This window comes from Onychostoma macrolepis, chromosome 22, assembly GCF_012432095.1.
Source record: "Onychostoma macrolepis isolate SWU-2019 chromosome 22, ASM1243209v1, whole genome shotgun sequence".
NCBI classification, from domain to species: domain Eukaryota; kingdom Metazoa; phylum Chordata; class Actinopteri; order Cypriniformes; family Cyprinidae; genus Onychostoma; species Onychostoma macrolepis.
In genome coordinates, this window is record NC_081176.1 from 15,451,927 (window position 1) to 15,475,070 (window position 23,144).

General features: G+C 35.8%; 1 protein-coding gene across 2 annotated transcripts in view; it reads right to left on the reverse strand.

Moving 5' to 3' along the window:
* zranb3 (zinc finger, RAN-binding domain containing 3) overlaps positions 1-23,144 on the reverse strand; it is a 79,314-nt gene that overhangs the window by 44,089 nt on the left and 12,081 nt on the right. For both annotated transcript variants that reach the window (XM_058759639.1, XM_058759640.1), the window contains 4 exons: positions 14,325-14,343; positions 14,064-14,242; positions 5,557-5,788; positions 2,031-2,116 (listed from right to left, as the gene is read on the reverse strand). In XM_058759639.1, the coding sequence (XP_058615622.1) occupies positions 2,031-2,116; positions 5,557-5,788; positions 14,064-14,242; positions 14,325-14,343 (516 nt within the window). The remainder of the gene's footprint in view (positions 1-2,030; positions 2,117-5,556; positions 5,789-14,063; positions 14,243-14,324; positions 14,344-23,144) is intronic.

Below are 23,144 nucleotides of genomic sequence, written 5' to 3' on the forward strand. Positions count from 1 at the left end.
TGTTCTGCTTGTAAGAAGTTTTTTGCAAACAATTTGCAGAAAAAATCACTTTGCTAAAGAATGGTTTTTGCGAACAATTTGCAGAAAATTTGTTCTGCTCTTAAGAATGGTTTCGCAAACAATTTCCGGGAAAATTAGCTCTGCTCGTAAGAGCGTTTTTTTACGAATATTATGCACAAATTAATTCTGCTTTGTTACGAATGGTTTTGCGAATGATTTGCAGAGAAATTTGCAGTCCTCGTGAGAATGGTTCTGCTTATAAGAAATTTTTACAAATATTTTTCACAAATACATCTGTTTGTAAGAATGTTTTTGCGAGAGATTTGTAGAGAAATTCACTCTGAATGAAGAATGATTTCTCGAACAATTTGCTGAAAATTTTGCTATACTCGTAAGAATATTTTACAATTTTTTTTTTAATTCACTGAGCATGAGAATAGTTTTGCGAAGGATTTTCAGAAACATGATTTGGTTTTACAAACATTATTTACAAGTAGGGTTGTCACGATACCATAAAAATGTCTTACGATACTATACCAGCTGAAGTATCACGATACCAAGTAGTATCACGATACTATGCAGTATTGTGTTAATTTAAAATTAAATTCTACAAAATGAATCAAAATTTAATAAATAAATAGATGTAAGTGAAAACAGACAATATTATTCTCTGAATACTTAATGTGAATTAACGACTGGCTATTGTTATCCATGAAATAATCTAAACAAAACTCATCTCAGCACTGCACAGAAGCTGCATGAAGTGACATTTAGATGTGGCATTTATACATAATTGCATAAATAATGTTATGAGATTAGTGTTTTAAATACTAAATTCTGAATATAGAAATATGTTGGAAAATAATGTAATATGCCTACTTTTAGATGGGAAACTTAAAAACGGCCAGCAGGTGGCAGAAGTTCGTGATTGAATCACCGAGTCATTCAAACGATTCTTTCAAAACGGCTGAATCCTTCAGGAGGAATCAAATGACTGTTTTTATGAATGGCTCAGTGAATCAGTGATTCGCCCAAGACAATGCAGATTTGGATTCGAACAAACGAAACAAAAACAGCTCTCTTGCTCGTGTCATATTGCCGAACTGTCAGGAGTATTTATTTTGCTCGCGTATCTTGAAATTTCCGAGTTAGCAGCATGTATATTAAAACATAACATTATAAATTAATTAAAAAAAATATATATATAATGATTGATAAGAACCAAGTGCAAAGCCGCTATGCTGATGAATGGATTTGCGTTCGTGATCGCAAAGATGCTTCCAGAAACGAACTATTACAACTGTTCTAGAAGTGGTCAAATTAATTAAACTGTGAGAATACTTTCTTGTAAGATATTGATGTTGAATAAGTGATGCTTGAGCTGCTGTTTTTTAAAATGACATAAGATGGTCTGAATCAGACCCTTTCTTCTGATAAACTGCAGCACGAACAACAACGTGCAAGTGCGACTTTTCATTGCAAACTGAACTGAAGCATCGGGAAACACTCAATACCATATAATGCGTATACACAGAGCACAGCAGAAAGACATTTGGCAATCAACTTGTAATGTTTCTGCTGGCATGAATGTTCAAATGAACGTTTTAAACAGTGTTCTTGCCGTGCATACAACATATCTTACGGTACCGTAGTACCGGTGTATCGTGCAACCCTATTTACAAGTTCATTCTTCTCGTAAGAATGGTTTCGCAAACATTTTTCACAAATTTATTCTGCTTGTTAGAATGGTTTTACAAGCAACATGAGTGTTTTTGGTCAAATCTCTCTGCATCTAAATTCTCTAAAATGACAATCAAAGTTTAAATCAATAAAAGTTGCTTGAGGAATAAATAATAATGATAAAACGGTAATGCTAAATTAAAAATTTATTGCAAACCAATTAGTCTTAGTCTTTTAATTAACGTAGCCATTTTAGTGTTAAACTTTTGGTTGTACTTGAACTGTTTGCCATTTATGCTTTTTAGTTGTCATTTGAATGCTGTATTGTACATTAAAAAAAGGGTTTTTACTTGTAGTGTGCATTGCAGTATTTTTTGGCGTAGTCGCTCCAGGTTCCAAACCTCCGTGGATACAAAGCATCGATTTGCATGAAGAGCTGAAAGAGAGATCAAGAGATCAAAATATCAATCAATGTGACATCATAAATGTCATACACAGAACTAACTTTACACTAGTAACTTCCAATGGGAACAAATAACTTTAAAAAGAGGGACACTTTTATAGTTCTGACCTTGGGCCTTTGCAATCATGAGTTTATTGAAAATCGGTCAGCAGATTTCGGTTTATAGCTGGTGCGAAACAAATACTCTGCTGATTAAAGCTGATTAAATCGGGTATTAAGTTCATAAAATGCAAATGTGTTTCATCTAAGAGAAAGTCTCATAGTGCACATTACGCTCAGTTAGTATAAACTTAACAGCGATTATCTTGATGAATTAAGAAAACACTTGTCTTTCATAAGAAGTCCAGCTAGACGTTTCAAAGGAATTAGAGGAGCAATGGAGGTTGAGACTCCCATAATATACACAAAAGAGTCATCTTGAGAGGTCTTTGCGGACGCAATGAAGTACATTTTGGCAATGCTTTTGTCCAGTGAACATTTTAAAGAAAGAAAACAGCAGCTCTCACAATGTACCAAGAAAGTGCACAGAAAGTAGCATCCTTCAAAATGAAGCCTTAAGTATTTCCTGAATAATGTATTGGCCAATTAACTGGTCATCAGTGATGGGTAGATCAGCAATAAAAACTAGTGGGAGTAAACACAATATTTAATATAACAAGAATAAAACTGGCTGTGAGGAGTGGAACTGCAGTGTTAAATGGGCTTCATTCATAAAACACGAGCAGAATGAATTTAATATCTAACATTCGGAAAACCATTCATATTGAAGTAAATGTAACACTTTAGATAAAACATGGTTTTTATGAACCATTTACTCAAATTTGGTCTGTTAATTTTTTTAACAGATTTGTTAAATCTGCTCATATGAATGGTTTTACAAATTATTTGTACATGGAATTCATTCTGTTCATAATGGCTTTGAGACTGATTTGCACAAACAATTTGCTTGTGATGGCTTTGTTAATGATTTATAAATGAATTTGCACTGTTTGTAATGGTTTGTGAATAATTTGCACAAAGATCAGTTTTTAAGAATGGTTTTGCAAACAATTTGCAAAGAAAATTGCTCTGCTTGTAAGAATGGTTTTACGAACTTCTTGCAGAAATTCGCCTCTCTCATAAGAATGGTTTTATGAACTATTTGCATATGGAATTACTAAAGAGTGTAATGGTTTTGTGAACAATTTGCATTAAAATTCATTCTGCTCATAAGCGGTTTTGTGAACAATTTTCTGAGAAATATTTCACAAATTCGTTCTGCTTGTAGGAATGGTTTTACGAACAATTTGCAAAGAAATTAGTTCAACTCTTATAACTGTTTTACGAACAGTGCACGTTCTCTCTGCTTGTAAGAGATTCGCAAATGGAATTTGTAATATTCATAATGGTTTTGTGAATATTTGCACAAAGATTAGTTCTGTTCTTAAGAATGACTTTGCAAACAATTTGCAATAAAATTTGTTCTGCTCGCAAGAAAGGTTTTACGACCAATTAACACAAATTTGTTCTGTTCATATGGCTTTGCAAAAAATTTGCAGAGAAATTTGCTCTGCTCATTCAGAATGATTTGCTGAGAAATTGGTAAGAATGGTTTGGCGAACATTTTGCACAAATGTGTTTTACTTGTAAGAATGGTTTTATGAATGATTTGCAGAGAAAAATCACTCTGTTCGTTATAATCGTTTTATGAACATTTTGCACAAATTCATCCTGCTTATAATAATGGTTTACGAATGATTTGCAAAGAAATTGGCTCTACTTTTAAGAATGGCTTTCCAAACAATTTCTCACAAATTAGCTTAGCTCTGCTCATAAGAACAGTTTGAAGACAAGTTATACAGAAATCCACTTGATTTGCAAGAATAGATTTACGAACAATTTACAACGAAGCTGAACTAAAAATTAAATAAAACATTTTCAGTGAAAGATCGACACTTGTGTACACAACATCACAACACAACATTAAAGAGTCATTTTCGTGTACCTCAAACTAAATATGGCATCCACCCTGACCAAAGTCTACCAGAATTCACTGGCCATGTTTTATGTTCACTGGAAATGTATAGAAAGATGAATTTTCAATGTTTCAATATTTTAACAATTCACAGTCAAGTACACACAGGTATACGGTTGTACCATCAGTTTAACTGCTTCAATTTAAGTAATTGTTCACCAAGTTTTGTCATCATTTACATACCCTTAAGTTGTTCCAAATCTTTCTTCTGCTCAAACAGCTGATGGTCCCCACTGACTTCCATAGTATTTTTCTCCATACTATAGAAGTCAATGGGGACTATTAACCATTTCATTAGCCGCATTCTTTAAAATATCTTGGGTTCAACAGAAGAAAGAAATTTTGATAGGTTTGGAAAAACTTGAGGGTGAGTAAAAATGACAGAATTTTCATTTTTAGGGGTTGAATTATCCCTTTAAATTAATCCACTGTGATTAAAATCTACTAAAATACAGCAGCCTGATTCTTGCATTTCTAAAACCAGCATGGCAGAGTTACAAATTGTGACATGAAAGCAAAGACCCAGACAATGTAAAAAAAATAAGAGGACAGGGCAAAAAAAAAAAAGAGAGAGAGACAGGAACAGAGCGAGACTGTGTGAGGACAAGGGTGTTTGTGGAAACTACAAATATTACTGGCACACCTCTGGACAGAGTAATAACACCAGAGATGAGCGTTGTGCTTTTGAGACCTGTGAAAAAGAGAGCACTCTCTCTTCCTTCTCATTCAGAGCCGTGGCTCTAAAATCACTTAAAATCCCCTCATTTTTACTCACGTCACCCTTGCCATTGATAGTCCGCCTCAACAGAGGTCACTGGGTTAAATAAACACCCACGCCAGCGTAATATCGAGCTAACCAGAACAAGGTGGACAAAACCACAAGAAATGGGCTAAAATATCCACCACTGGGATATGATCCGCTGCATCATATAAAAGGATAAATGTTGAAAATGATCTCTTGTTTGATTGATTAATTTAATTTCGCTGCGAGCGGGTCATTAGACCAGCAAGATAGTAACTGCGTGACAAATTTCAAGCTGTCACTTTACAAAAGAAATGAGAATGACTATAAATGTTTATTCCTAACGTAAACTAATGTGCTGCGCAGGATCAAGAACTTCATGTAGTAATCGGATAATTTTATAGTGAGTACAATAGTAAAATAAATGATTTCAATAACCTAGTGATAATATATGGGAGGAAACTTATCAAAACTTTTAGTTTATGATATTATCATACTTGCAATTTTGGGTGACATGAGCGATGACTGGAGGATGGGAAATATGTCAGCTAATGACAAGATCTCCTCCTGGTTTAGCTCAAACAAAACCATGCTGCATATTACCAAATGGCTTAATAAATCAAAGCAAATGACAAACAGATTTGGAGGAAACCGTACCTCCTCTGGTCTGCCCAGCGCCGGGGTGCCAGTTAGAAGGATGGCACGCTTGGCGTTCTGAATGATTGGCACCAATATTTTACTACGAGCTGCATTGCGAGATTTCAGGTAGTGGGATTCATCCACCAGGACGACGCTGAATCGTTGCTTGTTCAGGGCCTCCAGCAGGGGGCGTGCGTCCGTCGTGAGCAGCCCGTATCCCAGTATAGTCACTTTGCTAGTGCTGATGCTCCTACAAAACAACAACAAATTCAAATGTGCAACAACATTCTCAATAAATTTATCTGGTCTTATTTTAGTTTGAGTCGATGCTAAAGTTAACGCTAAAAAACAACAAAATGTCCACTGTCTACCACAAAAAAAAACATTTCTGCTAAAGTAACTAAGGTGATGGATGTGGAAAAATACAATATTAAAGTAATAGTTCACCCAAAAATGAAAACTGTCATTATTTACTCACCAAACAGTTGCTGGTAGCCACTGACTTCCATAGTATTTTTTCCATTCTATGGAAGTCAGAGGCTACCGGCAACTGTTTGTTTCACAAAATTCTTCAGAATATCTTCTTTTGTGTTCAACAGAAGAAAGAAACTCAGAGGTTAAGGGTGAGTAAATGATGACAGAATTTTCATTTTGAGTTGAGCGGTCTCTTTAATCAACAATATTATAGTTCAAGTTTGGACAGATTAAGTCAAGTTCCATCCTGAATATTCTCTTCAAATTTGAAAGTATTACTAATTAATATTACTTTTTTTTGTCTAAAACAAACGTAATTTTGGGCCACGACTTACAATTCCTCTGAAATTAGGTATAGAGGCGTCAACAACAGACGTCGAAAATAACTATAAACAATTATAGAGTTAGTTGCGCTTAGCATTTAACGTAACATTTTGTCTAAAACTAATTTTTAATCACATTTAAAACACATTTTTTAAATCACGAGATACAAAACTTACAAATCCATCACAACAGAAACGGTGTACACTGTAGATATATTTACAGCAGTTTATATTATTAGCGTTTTCATTGGAGCCACAAGGTCGTAAAAGCATTTTACGTTTTTTTCACCTCATAGTCTCCCGATACAGACTGTGTAAAGATGCCAGCCATACACTGAGAGGAAATGATGTTTGTTCCTGCTTTGCACTATGAGCCATTAGAGTTAAAATATCATTCACCATGCTGACAGGCCTTCATCAAGCTCGGAGGGAGATGTTGCCATGGCAACGACTTTACAGGTCGACTCAACCCCGGGCCAGAATTCTCAGGGTAAACAGAGCAATTTGTGAGCCTCTTTTTAGAAGCATCAATAACAGGCAAAAAGACAACATGACCCTCTGACTGCATGGGCTGTACAATCAATCCCAGCATCCTCTGTGGAAAGGCAGCTCTCATAAGCGCTCTCCCAGTCCTAAGATACAGCTAAAGTATTCTTTGTGCAAGATTCGTAGCCGTAAAAGGTGAGCTAATTTAGGATTTGTTTAATATCTCTCCAGGGAGGTGATTTGATTTCATATGTCTGCCGTGTAATTTGTATTGTGGTATAATTTTGTAGTCAGTGAACAGGAGATTTTACTTCCGTTTTGTATTTCTACAGGCTGAAAATCTGCAAGTACGGTTTTCATAACTTTCTAAAGCTACTCATAAAAGTGAGACACAAAGAGGGGGAGAAAAAAAAATTAATAAATCAAGAGATTTCTTCCTAACTTTTCCGGAGGCTTCTGCAAAGTCATACTCAGTCATAAATTTCATGAATCAATTTTGCCACTATGATTAAACTCACACACAGTCTGAAAGAATCAATCTTTCATTTTGAGCAAAAAAATCTCTCAGCCACCAGTGCAGACGTCCTCCAGTACGGTCCACTGGATCGCAATGAATTACGAACTGATGTCCCTCTTTTTTTTCAGAGACTACAAAACAAACTTAAACGATCGATTACTAAGATGCCCAGTCGGTGTGTGTCAAAACGTAGCTACAATTTACACGTCATTAAACTTTCTTTGCTTGAACAGCATTCAGATGTTTATGTGACGTTTAATATTTAGATTACATGGTAATTTTTAAGATGCTTAGTGGATGTTTGGACATAAATAGCATAGAAATAGCATACAATGTTTTCCAGATGGCCTGCTCTCTCAAAAATGTCTCTGCAACACATGCGCATGTGTGTACTGGAATTATGATATTAGGAAAGTGCAAAGTACAAATATTCTGACAATTACTGCTTTTGAATATATATATACAGTGGGGCAAAAAAGTATTTAGTCAGCCACCAATTGTGCAAGTTTTCCCACTTAAAAAGATGAGAGAGGCCTGTAATTTTCATCATAGGTATACCTCAACTATGAGAGACAAAATGAGAAAAAAAATCCAGAAAATCACATTGTAGGATTTTTAAAGAATTAATTGGTAAATTCCTCGGTAAAATAAGTATTTGGTCACCTACAAACAAGCAAGATTTCTGGCTCTCACAGACCTGTAACTTCTTCTTTAAGAGGCTCCTCTGTCCTCCACTCGTTACCTGTATTAATGGCATCTGTTTGAACTCGTTATCAGTATAAAAGACACCTGTCCACAACCTCAAACAGTCCAACTCCAAACTCCACCATGGCCAAGACCAAAGAGCTGTCAAAGGACACCAGAAACAAAATTGTAGACCTGCACCAGGCTGGGAAGACTGGATCTGCAATAGGTAAGCAGCTTGGTGTGAAGAAATCAACTGTGGGAGCAATTATTAGAAAATGGAAGACATACAAGACCACTGATAATCTCCCTCGATCTGGGGCTCCACCCAAGATCTCACCCCGTGGGGTCAAAATGATCACAAGAACTGTGAGCAAAAATCCCAGAACCAAGGCCTAGTGAATGACCTGCAGAGAGCTGGGACCAAAGTAACAAAGGTCTCAAATCCTGCAGTGCCAGACGTGTCCCCCTGCTTAAGCCAGTACATGTCTGGGCCCATCTGAAGTTTGCTAGAGAGCATTTGGATGATCCAGAAGAGGATTGGGAGAATGTCATATGGTCAGATGAAACCAAAATAGAACTTTTTGGTAAAAACTCAACTTGTCGTGTTTGGAGGAGAAAGAATGCTGAGTTGCATCCAAAGAACACCATACCTACTGTGAAGCATGGGGGTGGAAACATCATGCTTTGGGGCTGTTTTTCTGCAAAGGGACCAGGACGACTGATCCGTGTAAACGAAAGAATGAATGGGGCATGTATCGTGAGATTTTGAGTGAAAACCTCCTTCCATCAGCAAGGGCATTGAAGATGAAACGTGGCTGGGTCTTTCAGCACGACAATGATCCCAAACACACCGCCCGGGCAACGAAATGGCTTCGTGGTCCTGGAGTGGCCTAGCCAGTCACCAGATCTCAACCCCATCGAAAATCTTTGGAGGGAGTTGAAAGTCCGTGTTGCCCAGCGACAGCCCCAAAACATTACTGCTCTAGAAGAGATCTGCATGGAGGAATGGGCCAAAATACCAGCAACAGTGTGTGAAAACCTTGTGAAGACTTACAGAAAACGTTTGACCTCTGTCATTGCCAACAAAGGGTATATAACAAAGTATTGAGATGAAATTTTGTTATTGACCAAATACTAATTTTCCACCATAATTTGCAAATAAATTCTTTAAAAATCCTACAATGTGATTTTCTGGATTTTTTTTCTCATTTTGTCTCTCATAGTTGAGGTATACCTATGATGAAAATTACAGGCCTCTCTCATCTTTTTAAGTGGGAGAACTTGCACAATTGGTGGCTGACTAAATACTTTTTTGCCCCACTGTACATATATATTAGGGGTGGCACGGTACATGTATTCGTACCGAACCGTGACGGTACGGGCGTCTCGGTTCGGTGCATGATGCCTTATGACGAATACAGGCAATTCACCCCCAACCCAGAAGGGGGTGCCCGCAGTAATGCAACGCTGTTTGATAACCGCCAGCACCAGCAAAAGAACAACGAATGCCATGAGTTGCGCACTTGAAAACAACGCCTCCGAGACAGTGACTATGTGCTGATTCTGAACGTGTCTCTCACATAGACTGACAAGGGAGTACACTTTAAAGGCTTGCGCACTCAACTGTTTGCGAAATGGAGCTTTGTGCGCGAGTATCCTACCTCTCTCATTCGGCACAAATCCAAATATTCCATAATATTTCCATATTCACGATGTAACGTATCTGAATGCTAAACTATTATTTATTATGTAAATGATAGCCTTTGTACTTCGTTCCAGCAGTGACACAGAGGCGCGCGCTGATGTTTGGCTCACTGTATTTTATTTTGATAAAGTACCAACTGCACTGTCAAGTTAGCAATGCTGGAACTGATGTGTTTTGTGTGTGTGTGTGTGTGTGTGTGTGTGTGTGTGTGCTTCAACTGTTTCCTTATACCAGCAGAATCAACTTTAAACACTTATTGTCTTATTAATAATCACTGTATAAAGGTCTGCTTTTATTTGTGTACACTCACAATGAAAACAAAACAGATTTTACATATATAACATGTAATAATATTTAGTATTTTCACATCTAGATGGAAAAAAATAGTAATTTGCACCAGAGTCCTGCACGGGTCCTTTTTGATAAACCCGCACCCGCCCCGCATCCGCAGTAGTTAACCGAATACCCGACCCGTTATCCGACAGCAACACTAATTTAGTTCCGGACCCGACCCGACCCGTTTGACATAAAAACCGCGACCCGAACCGCACCCGCATTAAATCTACATAAGGCGGAAAAAACGCCTTTATTTTATTTTTAATGTAACAAGCAATTAACAAGTCATTCTGAGTTAATGTGTTTAAAAATTAATAATAACATTTAACACACGCAGCCCAACAAGTTAACAGAGAGAGAGAAAGCAACATTATAGGCTGCATAAAAATATGTAGGACTGGCAGCAGTGTCGAGAGAGAGACTGAGAGAGAGCGCGCACAACATCCAACGTGTAAAACAATATAAAACTATTGCGTATGTGACCAATCTATTTTAAACAGGTCTAAAAGGCTAGCTGTCAATCAATGTCAATACAGCTGTCAATTGGCTACAGTGCTCAGTGTTTGCAAATCCCGCTGTAGAAGCCCGGTCTTCAGACAGAGCGCGCGAACACAAGCACGGGACAATTTGAAAGAAAGGAGCTGCTTATCAGCGTGTACTGGATTAAGTCGAAATAGTCTTGGTTATAATTGTACCCGCAACCCGCCCGTGCCTGTCACCAGTCCGACCCGCACCCGTACCGCACCCGACACGTCAATATTATTCCACCCGTTCGCCTTTTTGCGGTTCACCCGTCGGGTACCAGCGGGTACCGCCTGCGTGACTCTGATTTGCACTACTGTCTGTTCAAAATAAATGAAAAGAAAGTGAGCATAGCAGATTTTTCCCCTGTTGTACCGAAATCGTATCGAACCGTGACCCCGAGCTGAGGTATGTACCGAACCGTGACATGTGTACCGTGCCACCTAATATATATATATATATATATATATATATATATATATATATATATATATATATATATATATATATATATATATATATACTGTATATATATATATAAAGCAAAAAAAAAGCATTTATATATATTTTAAATAAAACAATTATACATATACATATATATATATATATATATATATATATACAGAAGTGATTACACTCATTAGTGTTACAAGGTCTCAGGTGTGAATGGGGAGCAGGTGTGTTAAATTTGGTGTTATCGCTCTCACTCTCTCATACTGGTCACTGGAAGTTCAACATGGCACCTCATGACAAAGAACTCTCAGAGGATCTGAAAAAAAGAATTGTTGCTCTACATAAAGATGGCGTAGGCTAGTGCTGGGCGGTATGACCAAAAATTTATATCATGGTGTTTTTCAAAATTATACCAGTTTCACGGTATATGACGGTATTTTTTGTTTTTCCATGCATGACCGGGTGTTAACCACATTTTCTACTGATTGAGGGAGGAAAAACTGCAGTAGATTGACTTAGAATGCCCTATTTTACTGTCATGATGAGCGAATATTGTAGAAAAATTCCACACTAAATAGTGACTAAACACGACCCATTAATACATGTTAACCAGGAGTCACTCTCATTTATAATCGCGACATCGTCTGATAAAATCAACATGCATCAAACTTTACACTAAAGAGCGGCTATGCAGCTGCCTGCGTCTGAGTAACAAACTAAAAAAAAAAAAAAAAAAAAAGTGCATAATATTAACAGACGAACTATGCTCATATTTATAATCCCAAACAAGTAGTTAGTGGCAAGTGCTTGGAAACTCATTTACTGACGAGTCTGTGGCGGTACAGCCAACTGAATGTGGTGCTTCTCTGCCGCTCACTGCACAGAACAGACGCCGAGAGAGGTGACACTGCGCCGGGAGAGTCAGACCTCGTGCTCGCGGGGCAGCACTGGAGACATCTTCCAACTGAACCATAGCTAAGGTTTATCCAAAAATGTTGCTAGGTTTGTCAGTTTGTATATTCTATGGAAAAAAGCCGCTAAAAGGGTCTGAAAGTTGCTAAATATAGTGCTAAAGTCGCGCTCGTGTGTGTGAGACGCGGGAGCTGATGGCAGCGGGCGGTGGATATTGTGTTTGAGTTCTTCTGTCATCACGTTCTACAGCTTCAGATCTTTCACGCTTAGTAACACATACAGCTGTGTCCTCGCCACAATGCAATAGTGAAAAGAGACCCCTCTCAAACAGTGTCGCGTTCCGAACGTTATTTATATAACACCGGTACTGCGGTATTTTAAAAATTCATATCATAAGAAAAATAAACACCGGTATTCGGTATGAACCGGTATACTGCCCAGCACTAGCGTAGGCTATAAGAAGTTTGCCAAGACCCTGAAACTGAGCTGCAGCACGGTGGCCAAGACCATACAGCGGTTTAACAGGACAGGTTCCACTCAGAACAGGCCTCACCATGGTCGACCAAAGAAGTTGAGTGCACGTGCTCAGTGTCATATCCAGAGGTTGTGTTTGGGAAATAGACGTATGAGTGCTGCCAGCATTGCTGCAGAGGTTGAAGGGGTGGAGGTCAGCCTGTCAGTGCTCAGACCATACGCCGCACACTGCATCAAATTGGTCTGCATGGCTGTCGTCCCAGAAGGAAGCCTCTTCTAAAGATGATGCACAAGAAAGCCCGCAAACAGTTTGCTGAAGACAAGCAGACTAAGGACATGGATTACTGGAACCATGTCTTGTGGTCTGATGAGACCAAGATAAACTTATTTGGTTCAGATGGTGTCAAGCGTGTGTGGCGGCAACCAGGTGAGGAGTACAAAGACAAGTGTGTCTTGCCTACAGTCAAGCATGGTGGTGGGAGTGTCATGGTCTGGGGCTGCATGAGTGCTTCCGGCACTGGGGAGCTACAGTTCATTGAGGGAACCATGAATGCCAACATGTACTGTGACATACTGAAGCAGAGCATGATCCCATCCCTTCGGAGACTGGGAAGCAGGGCAGTATTCCAACATGATAACGACCCCAAACACACCTCCAAGACGACCACTGCCTTGCTAAAGAAGCTGAGGGTAAAGGTGATGGACTGGCCAAGCATGTCTCCAGACCTAAACCATATTGAGCATCTGTGGGTCATCCTCAAACGGAAGGTGGAGGAGCGCAAGGTCTCTAACATCCACCAGCTCCGTGATGTCGTCATGGAGGAGTGGAAGAGGACTCCAGTGGCAACCTGTGAAGCTCTGGTGAACTCCATGCCCAAGAGGGTTAAGGCAGTGCTGGAAAATAATGGTGGCCACACAAAATATTGATACTTTGGGCCCAATTTGGACATTTTCACTTAGGGGTGTACTCACTTTTGTGGCCAGCAGTTTAGACATTAATGGCTGTGTGTTGAGTTATTTTGAGGGGACAGCAAATTTACACTTTTATACAAGCTGTACACTCACTACTTTACATTGTAGCAAAGTGTCATTTCTTCAGTGTTGTCACATGAAAAAATATAATAAAATATTTACAAAAATGTGAGGGGTGTACTCACTTCTGTGAGATACTGTATGTAAATATATATATATATATATATATATATATATATATAGAAGTGCTGTCAAATGATTAATCGCGATACAAATATTATGTTTTCCAGATAGTGTGCTCTTTAAAAATGTCTCTGCAACTTATTATTATGAAAACAATATGCAAACATTTTGGCAGTTACATCTTTGAATATTAAAAAGAATTCTGCAAATATTATGTAATGTTATGTTATGTTTTCAAGATGTTGTACTCTTTCAAAAATGACTCTGCAACAAACGTGTGACTTTTATGAAAGCAACATGTATAGATATAGTTTTAAAATATTACATATTAATATTTATATAGTTATTTAGGAGTAAATATCATTACTTAAGATGTTAACTCTAAAAATCCATTTCACTATGGAGAAAATCAATGCGATTTTTCACTTGTTCACTTCCTGAACCCAAGTGCTGTGCTCTATTGAACTTAAATTTGTCGTACATTGTATCGGTCCTGCTTTCCACCAAGTTGATGTCTCTGGGGTCGAGTTCAGGAATCCACTTCTCCAGCTCTTCAATCCAAGGGTACTTCAGAGATGAAGGCACCACAATCAGCAAAGGCCATTCTTGCTTGAAGATATATGCCACCGAAATGGCCTGGATCGTCTTTCCCAAACCCATCTGATGACACAAATGGTCAGTGATTAGTGGACTCTATAAAAACCCAATCGAATTACAGTCAAGAAAAGCAAAATGCTCTTACCTCATCTGCAATCATGCACCTGCAAAACAGAAATGAAAACTAATGAAGCACACTGAACTTACGATGACCGAACCAAACATCGAAATCAGTTCACTCTGAATAATTACCCTCCACATCACGTTTTTAATTTCTTCCTTAAACCAATGTCCGGAGAGGCGCGTATTGATCCAGGCAATATTGTGAAAGCTGGGCTTCCTAGCCAGTGCACACTGCTCAATATAATTTCCCGCACACCTGAACTCGACGACTAATTTCGCGCTGGCAGCCGATGGCATGGAAAAACTCAATCCCGAAGCAGAGGCGTGTGGAGCCCCGCTGCGGTGTACAGGGGTTTATTTAAAACGCCCATTCATTTAAGACCCCAATAACCAACTAATACAGGCCCCGAATCAATCAAGCTGCTCCCCTAAATGAAATTTACCCAGCATCCTGAGCTCAGCATGTTGTCGTTGAAGATATGGGCCACTTGAGTCCTAATCAATACAGCAACACAAAGATCCATAATGTACACTTTTGTAGTTTTTCTTATTAATTCCTCGCTCCCCCCAGATATGCACTTAGAATAACCGTCAAAACAAAAAAAAAATGACCATTTTACAATCCTAAATCCAATTAAACAAGCTGTTTCTGTTATTGTACTTCACGAGTCGGCTGATATTTGAGAAGATTGTAATTGGCTGATAACTGTGTGAAACTGGACAGTTCACAGAAGTGACCCATTTTCAATATCAAACAACAGATTTTATTTCATTATCATTGCATCTCAATATTTTGAGTTATTTTAAATATTTGAAAAGTATTTAATATAGAAAATAGTTTCATCAAATTATGAAATGAAACATTAAAATATTATGCATTTAAGATTTAGACATTAAATATTAGTTTAATCAAAAATAGTAAAAATATAACAAGAAATATAAATATAAATAAACTATAAAAATATATAAATACACAAATATTATTATAAAAGAAACAAAATTAAATATCATTAAAATATTAATATATATTAATTGAAATATTAATATACTGAAATATTAATTAAAACCATAATATTTTCAAATATTTTGAATGTAAGTAGTTGAAAACAATTTAAGTAAACATACAATTTTGAAATTAAATATTAAATGGTTAAATATGTATTAATCATTATATTGTTTTATATTTTTAATGTAAATATTTGAAAACAATATAAGCAAATATTAAATTATGAAATTAAATGTGACATTAAAATATTAAACTATTAAATATATATATATATTAATTAAATATGAAATAAATATTGAAGAGGAAATATCATAAAATAAAAAAAAAAAATAAATAAAAAAAAAATATTAAAATACACTAAGGCCCGGTTTCACAGACAGGGCTTAGACTAAGCCAGGATTAGATCAAAGTTCAATTAGGACATTTAAGCAATTTTTATGAACGTGCTTAGAAAAAAACATTTTTCTAAGCACTAATTCTAATTACTGGAGTGCATCTTGAGACAAAACAAAGGTACTGATATATTTTAAGATCAATCAGTGCAAGTTTCTTTCAGTTGAAACAGCTTAAACTTACATTTTAGTCTAGGACTAGGCTTAAGCCTTGTCTGTGAAACCAGGGGTAAATGTATTTTTAATTTAAAACATTTAAAATATTTAAAAGGTTAATGTTTAAATAAACATTTAAGACTTAAAGGAAAATGTGAATATTAAATTGTTTATGTAAGATATTATATATATATACACATACAGAGGTGGAAAGAGTACGAAAATATTCTATTCAAGTAAAAGTACCATTACATTAATGAAATTTTTACTTAAGTACAAGTAAAAGTACCAGTCTAATAAACTACTCAAGTAAAAGTAAAAAGTAGCTCATTTAAAATTTACATTTTAACAGTGGGAGGGAGGCAAAACTGGGATAGGCCAAGGGCCGTCAAACTCAGTTCCTGGGGGGCCACAGCCCTGCACAGTTTAGATATAACCCTAATTAAACATATCTGATTCAGCTAATCTAATCATTTAGGATTATTTGAAAACTACATGGTATGTGCGTTGGAGCAGGGTTGGAACTAAACACTGCAGGGCTGCGGCCTCCAGGAACTGAGTTTGACACTCCTGGGATAGGCCTATAAATCTCAAACGAGTTGTTTTTAATGAAAGGAATCAGTTATTTAGAATAATAAGACATTTGGGCTGTTACCAGGCAAATTAAATCAGTATCAACAAAATTAATCTTTGCAATATCTAATTTGTGCAAAACCTTTTGCTAAACTGTCAAAGCTTAATTTTAACCACCAATGCAACAATGCAAGTATTTACCTTACCTCTCCATGCTTGCGAAGGGTTGATGTCGAGATTCTATAAGCTGCTAGTTTGGTCTCCCTTGGCAAACACAGCTTACGCTGCATAACAGAGCATAAATATGGCCAGGGGTACACTTTATTTCATTCGAGTTCAACTTCAGCAGAATACGACGGGGTTTGGTTTTCAGTTGGTTTAAAAGTAAAATTACAGATTTGAAAAATTACTTTAAAAAGTAGAAGTACACAAAAAAGCTACTCAATTACAGTAACGCGAGTAAATGTAATTCGTTACTTTCCACCTATGTATATATATATATATACACACACACACACACACAGTATATATAAAAAATAGTCTATATATACAGTATATATATATATATATATATATATATATATATATATATATAAAACATGTACTGCGTTAGGCTAACCGAGACTTGTCATAGCACTTGCATATTATTGCTCTTTTGTTGGTTTTGATGGCTTCTATTATTATCATTTGTAAGTCACATATACATACATATATATATACACATACATACATATAAATACAAATACATAGATGGATAGATATAGATAGATGTCAATGTATGTTAAATATATATTTCTGATATTAAACTTCATCAGTACAGAATCTCTACATATACTACATCAAACAACAAAAGAACACATAAAAAAAGTGTTTTATAAACACATTGTATATTTTTTCCTCTCTTTTCCAGGATTTACTGCATGACAAATCCACAAGATCTCAAGTTTCCTCGAATGCCACCTGAAGACCGATGCAAACAAATCTAGCGAAACAGCCTACAACATTCGTCTATGTCCTGGTGATCCCAGTGAGGAAGCAAGGCATCAAGACATTCCTGGTTGTGGTTAGTGAAATGTCACCCCGTATCTATTGTTCAAACACTGGATCGACTCATTAGAGGGGAGATGTTTCCTCTGTTTCATCTCGCTTTCTTTCTTTCCTTCTTTTTTTAAGTAATGCCGAGAGACACTGATCTTCTGCGAATTCTTTCAGGGGAAAAAATTTAATTGCTCATGCATCAGGCGATGTTCAAGGATTTACTGGGAACAAATGAAGCAGATACATGCAGGGCCACAAAATGAAAGAGCTTTGCATCTTTTTTGTTTATTTGCTCTTTTCGGTTTATTATTAATGTGGATTCCAGCAACGCCTCGGTTGGCGGCGACGTACTGGACAGCCGTTATAAACGCGCTCCCTTGACAGCAGTGCATTTAGCTAATGCTGATGCCATATTTGCATACGGTGTACAAATACAGTGCGCTTTCTAAACAATAGCACATTCAACAGAAGGACAATATATTGTAACCATTTTAGAAACAAATCCATCTTTTTTATTATACGAACAAAAAGTACTATAGTATTAGGTAATGATAAATAAATACATATACTGTATGTATGTATTCACATATTATTTATATTCATATAGATTTATATGCACACACACACACACAATATTTTATGAAAAGGTAATATAACATGTTAATGTAATATTAATACTAAAGTTAAAATATTAGACTATTTGAAATTATTAAATATTAAAGTTTAAAAATAATAGTAATAAATGTAAATACATATACATATTATATATATATATAGTAGTAGTATTAATAATAAAAATAAACAAATGTTAAAATATTAGACCGTTTAAAATTTTTAAATATTAAGTAATATTTTGGTAAAAATAATGGTTTAAAAAAAAACTAAAAATGATTAACATTCTATGTCTATACAAATAAATAAAATCTGTCTCTGCAAATATATTTGTATTTAGTGTTTATTATTATTTTCCATTTGTTTGTATATTATTTGTGGGAAATGATAGTCCAGAATCTCTATAGCATTTCTTTGTTTCAAAATAATCAAAAAACTAAACCTTTCGGTTTATTTTCAGGATGAAAACCCACTAAAATAGCCACTATATATCAAAGTACCACGGTATTAACGTCACTGTACCATGAAATGGCCTAAATACTTTTTTTTATCAAGGTAATAAGGCGTAGAAATAAGCTAATATAGCCATATTATATTTTGATCAGTATCGATAAGAGAATAAAGTGACCTCTTGAAATGTCTAGAAGCAACAGAGGCACAAATAAAGATAAAGAGGTGAGAGACAGACGAAGAGAGAGAGAGAGACAGCTATGATGCCCTCTTCATCTTGTTTTCTCCTCCCTCACTGTGAAAGGATGATTAACAGCCTCTGTCCTGCCACTGGCTTTTTTTCCCCTTCAAATTGTTGGAGCACTTGCTAGCGCTGTGTAATGCGCTCTCACACGCCTCGAGTGCCTCTCAGGTGTGTGTGTGCGCTGCTTCTCCACACATTAATCACTGTTCTTTAAATAACGCCATTGCAACCGACGCACCGCTGTGTCCTGAAGGAGGCCCCGTCTGATTTGCCTGTCAACAACACCATCAACTTAATTCTAGCATGTTTTTAAGTACTAATGTTTCAGATTGTGAGGCTTTCTAATTCACTGTAGTAAATAAGAAATCAAATATCAAATGAAAGGAAATGTAGATGAATAATATTTATATTAAATATACAGAAATTTACATAAATTACACAAATGTCAATGAAAAATATCTGAACTACTGAAAACTTCAAATACACTCTCTGTAACTTAAAACAGTTTTTGTTTTTAAAACAATATTGGTCAGTCTTATTTTGCTTGACATTTAATGTTTTTCTTGTTAGAATAGGAAATATTGTCATTATATTAATATGTAAATATATCATGCATTTATTAATATATTTGATTTATTAATATAATTAGAATTATACATAATTTATAATAAATATATAAATACAAATGTAACAAAATCAAATTAATATTTATATATAGTACATTAATTACAAACAGAGCTGGGTAGATTACTTACAAATTGTAATCCGTTACTGATTCCAGATTACACAACAAAAATTGTAGTCAGTAATGTAATCCGTTACATTACACATTTTAGGTAATATAATCCGATTACTTTTGATTTAACTCGTTTATAACATTGATTTAAATAGGATTATCTTGTACCATAATGATTTAAAAAATGCAAAGAGTAAGAAAACTTGTTCCATTCATTGTAATTAACAACATGAAGTGCATTAAACATTAAATTACATCAAGGTTTCCCAAACTAGGGTTTGAAAAGGAACTGCAGGGGGGTTGAGAGTTCAATGAAAAGCTGACAATTAATTAAATCATAAAAAATTTAAATAAATCATTTTAAAACAAATTTCCTTTTGAGGAAAGTCTCTTCACTCGGTGGCCATATTTGCAACGTCCCGGGCAGCTCGTACAAGACCTATCTTAAGGAATGGAGGAATCCTGAAATCTCAAAAACTGCTCGCTGAACTCACAATTAAATTACATAATTTCAAATCAGCAACAAAAATCTGAAATGAATTGCCCCATAAATGTTGTTTCTTATGCTCAAATAGCGTTAAAAAGCTTATTTTTCAGGCTAAACCAGCCTATGCACATGCGGAGTCATAACGTGCTTATACTGCACATGTGCATTGGCTGGTCTAGTCAGGTTTCTATGGGAAATTTGGCTCTTTCTTTTAGAAAGTGGGACTATTCCTCAATATTGCACGTTGCAGTTTCTCCCATTCATAAGTATAGCAGTGAACCGTCTTGTATTTCTATAGTCTTTGTTTTAAATAAAACACTTACTAAAAGAGATAAAATATTTTTATTTACCTGCATGCCATGTGATCATTAATCAACATCAAAGAAACCGTGAACATGCAAATGTAATACTTAATTATTGAAATATTTATTTTAAAATCTCAGTGGTACTTAAAGCAAATACATTTGGTGAATAAGGTTTAGATAACAAAAAGTTTTGGAATGCCTGCATTACATGTAACTAAGAAATAGCGTGAATGTGCGCATTTTAGTTAGTTATAATTAATAATACATGGTTAAAAAACCCACAGAGTAATAATTTAAATAAAAATGAATGTGTTCATCAGTAGCTGATGCAATGTTGAAACCCTTCTTAAACCTGAAATGATTTTTGTAAATCCAGTGCTCAAATGCTGTCGCCACCTGGCTAATGACTAGTCTATGTGTGAATGTCCACAAAACTGAGCTATATATACATATATAATATGTATATAATCCATAGGCTATTTTAGAAAGGAAAATTTAAAAGATGAAAAAGAGAAATTGGGGAGAATCAATCAATGATGAATAATTTATTGCTATTGTGTGAATAATATGTAATCATGCAATCCATAAAAAAGTAACTGTCGTCTGATTACGAGTATTTTAAAATGTAACTTACTCTAATTACAAGTACTTAATTTTTGGAATCTGATTACGTAATCCAGATTACATGTAATCAGTTACTACCCAGCTGTGATTACAAATATATAAAATATAAATGCAAAAATAAAATATCAAATTAATTTTACATATAATATATTAATTATTTAGAATACAAATTATAAACAATATAAATATTAGTTTAAAGGGTTAGTTCGCCCATTTAAGACATGAAGTTGTATGCAATCCTTACCAGCACTATAGTGCATACACACTGACCCACCCTTTAGTCACCTCCCTGGTCAGAGTTCTGGCCGCTGGAGGTTTTTCAAGATAGTACTCCCGGTTAGTTTCCGGGGCCTCAAAACTGTGCGTTTTTACGTGAAAAAAGTATTTGCGTTTCAAAGCTTGAATAATTTACATCACAAAAAACACGCCTGACAAAATTCATACCTCAGTTTTAATCGGCACTATTTTCTTTCCATTTCTATCAATCCGCGCTGCTGTCAACGTCAACAGTGCGCACGTTCAGATCAGCTGTTGATAGCGTGACTCGCTGACAACATGTCTGACTACGAAACTTCTGATGACGAAACCAATTTTAGCACAATGTCAGACGGAACAGATGATGATGAAAGTAATTTTCAGCTTGTTTCAGTTTAGACATTGGATCATAAAGTTAGTAAATAGAGCTTACCCGTGGTACTGGTACAGCAAAACTCTTTAAAATCATTTTTTTTCTTTTTCCTCCTTGGTTGGGGATGTAATCGTCTTCGCTGAAGTGAGCACTGCACACACGGAAATCCTTGATTCTCGATATTTTAGCTCCCGCAGAGTAGCCGATGGCAACCAGCCAAAGCTGTCTCGTAGCTATATCCGAAACTGGAAAACGATGGAATCTGAACGGTGATCCCGGCACATTCTTGTGGTCACAGCCTGGGAATTTACAAGTTCGCACCATTGTTCATTTTCTACTTTTTATGTCGTTGTCATTCGATTGTGTAAACACTATGGAACAGCTGATCTGAACGTGTGCACTGTTGGCGTTGACAGCAGCGGATTGATAGAAATGGAAAGAAAATAGTGCCGATTAAAACTGAGGTATGAATTTTGTCAGGCGTGTTTTTGTGATGTAAATTAATCAAGCTTTGAAACGCAAATACTTTTTCATGTAAAACGCACAGTTTTGAGGCCCGGAAACTAACCGGGAGTACTATCTTGAAAAACTTCCAGCGGCCAGAACTCTGACCAGGGAGGTGACTAAAGGGTGGGTCAGTGTGTATGCACTATAGTGCTGGTAAGGATTGCATACAACTTCATGTCTTAAATGGGCGAACTAACCCTTTAAAGCCTTAGTTTAAAGATTTATTTTCTGTTCTAACGAATTTCCTATTTAAACAGGAAGTTGGGGTGGGCCATATCAAAATTCTCAAAAGTACAAATGTTGCCTGATTATGATATAAACTGTATTGTATAAATATACAATATTAATAAAATATATAGCATATACAGTCATGGCCAAAAATATCAGCACCCTTGGTAAATAAATATGATCAAAGAAGGCTGTGAAAATTAATCTGCATAGTTAATCCTTTTACTATGCAGATTTTTTATTTAAAAAATTCACAAAAATCTAACCTTTCACTGGATAATAAGAATTTAAAATGGGGGCAAATATCATTATGAAATAAGCGTTTTTCTCAAATATACGTTGGACACAATTATTGGCACCCCTAGAAATTCTTATGAGTAAAATATCTCTGAAGTATATTACTATTCATATTCACAATTTTGAGCACTCCAGGGTGATGGCTTCCTGTTTTACAGAAATATAAATAGGAGGGAAAACAAAGCCCAAATTCCCTTAATCATCCATCACAATGAGAAAAAACAAAGAATATATTTCTGATGTGCAGCAAAAGATAATTGAGCTTCACAAATTAGTGAAGTGGCTTTAAGAAAAGTGAAAATTACCATTTCCACCATCAGGGCAATAATTAAGAATTTCCAATCAACAGAAAATGTTACGAAACTGCCAGGAAGAGGATGTGTGTCTATATTGTCCTAATGCACGGTGAGAAGGAGAGTTTGAGTGGCTAAAGACTCTCCAAGGACCAAAAAAAAATTAAAAAATGAGTTTTTTAGCAGCAAACACTCAAGATGGGTTTGGTGAACACAGGGATAAAAAGTACCCCATGTGTACAATGAAATATACTGCTGTAGTTTTG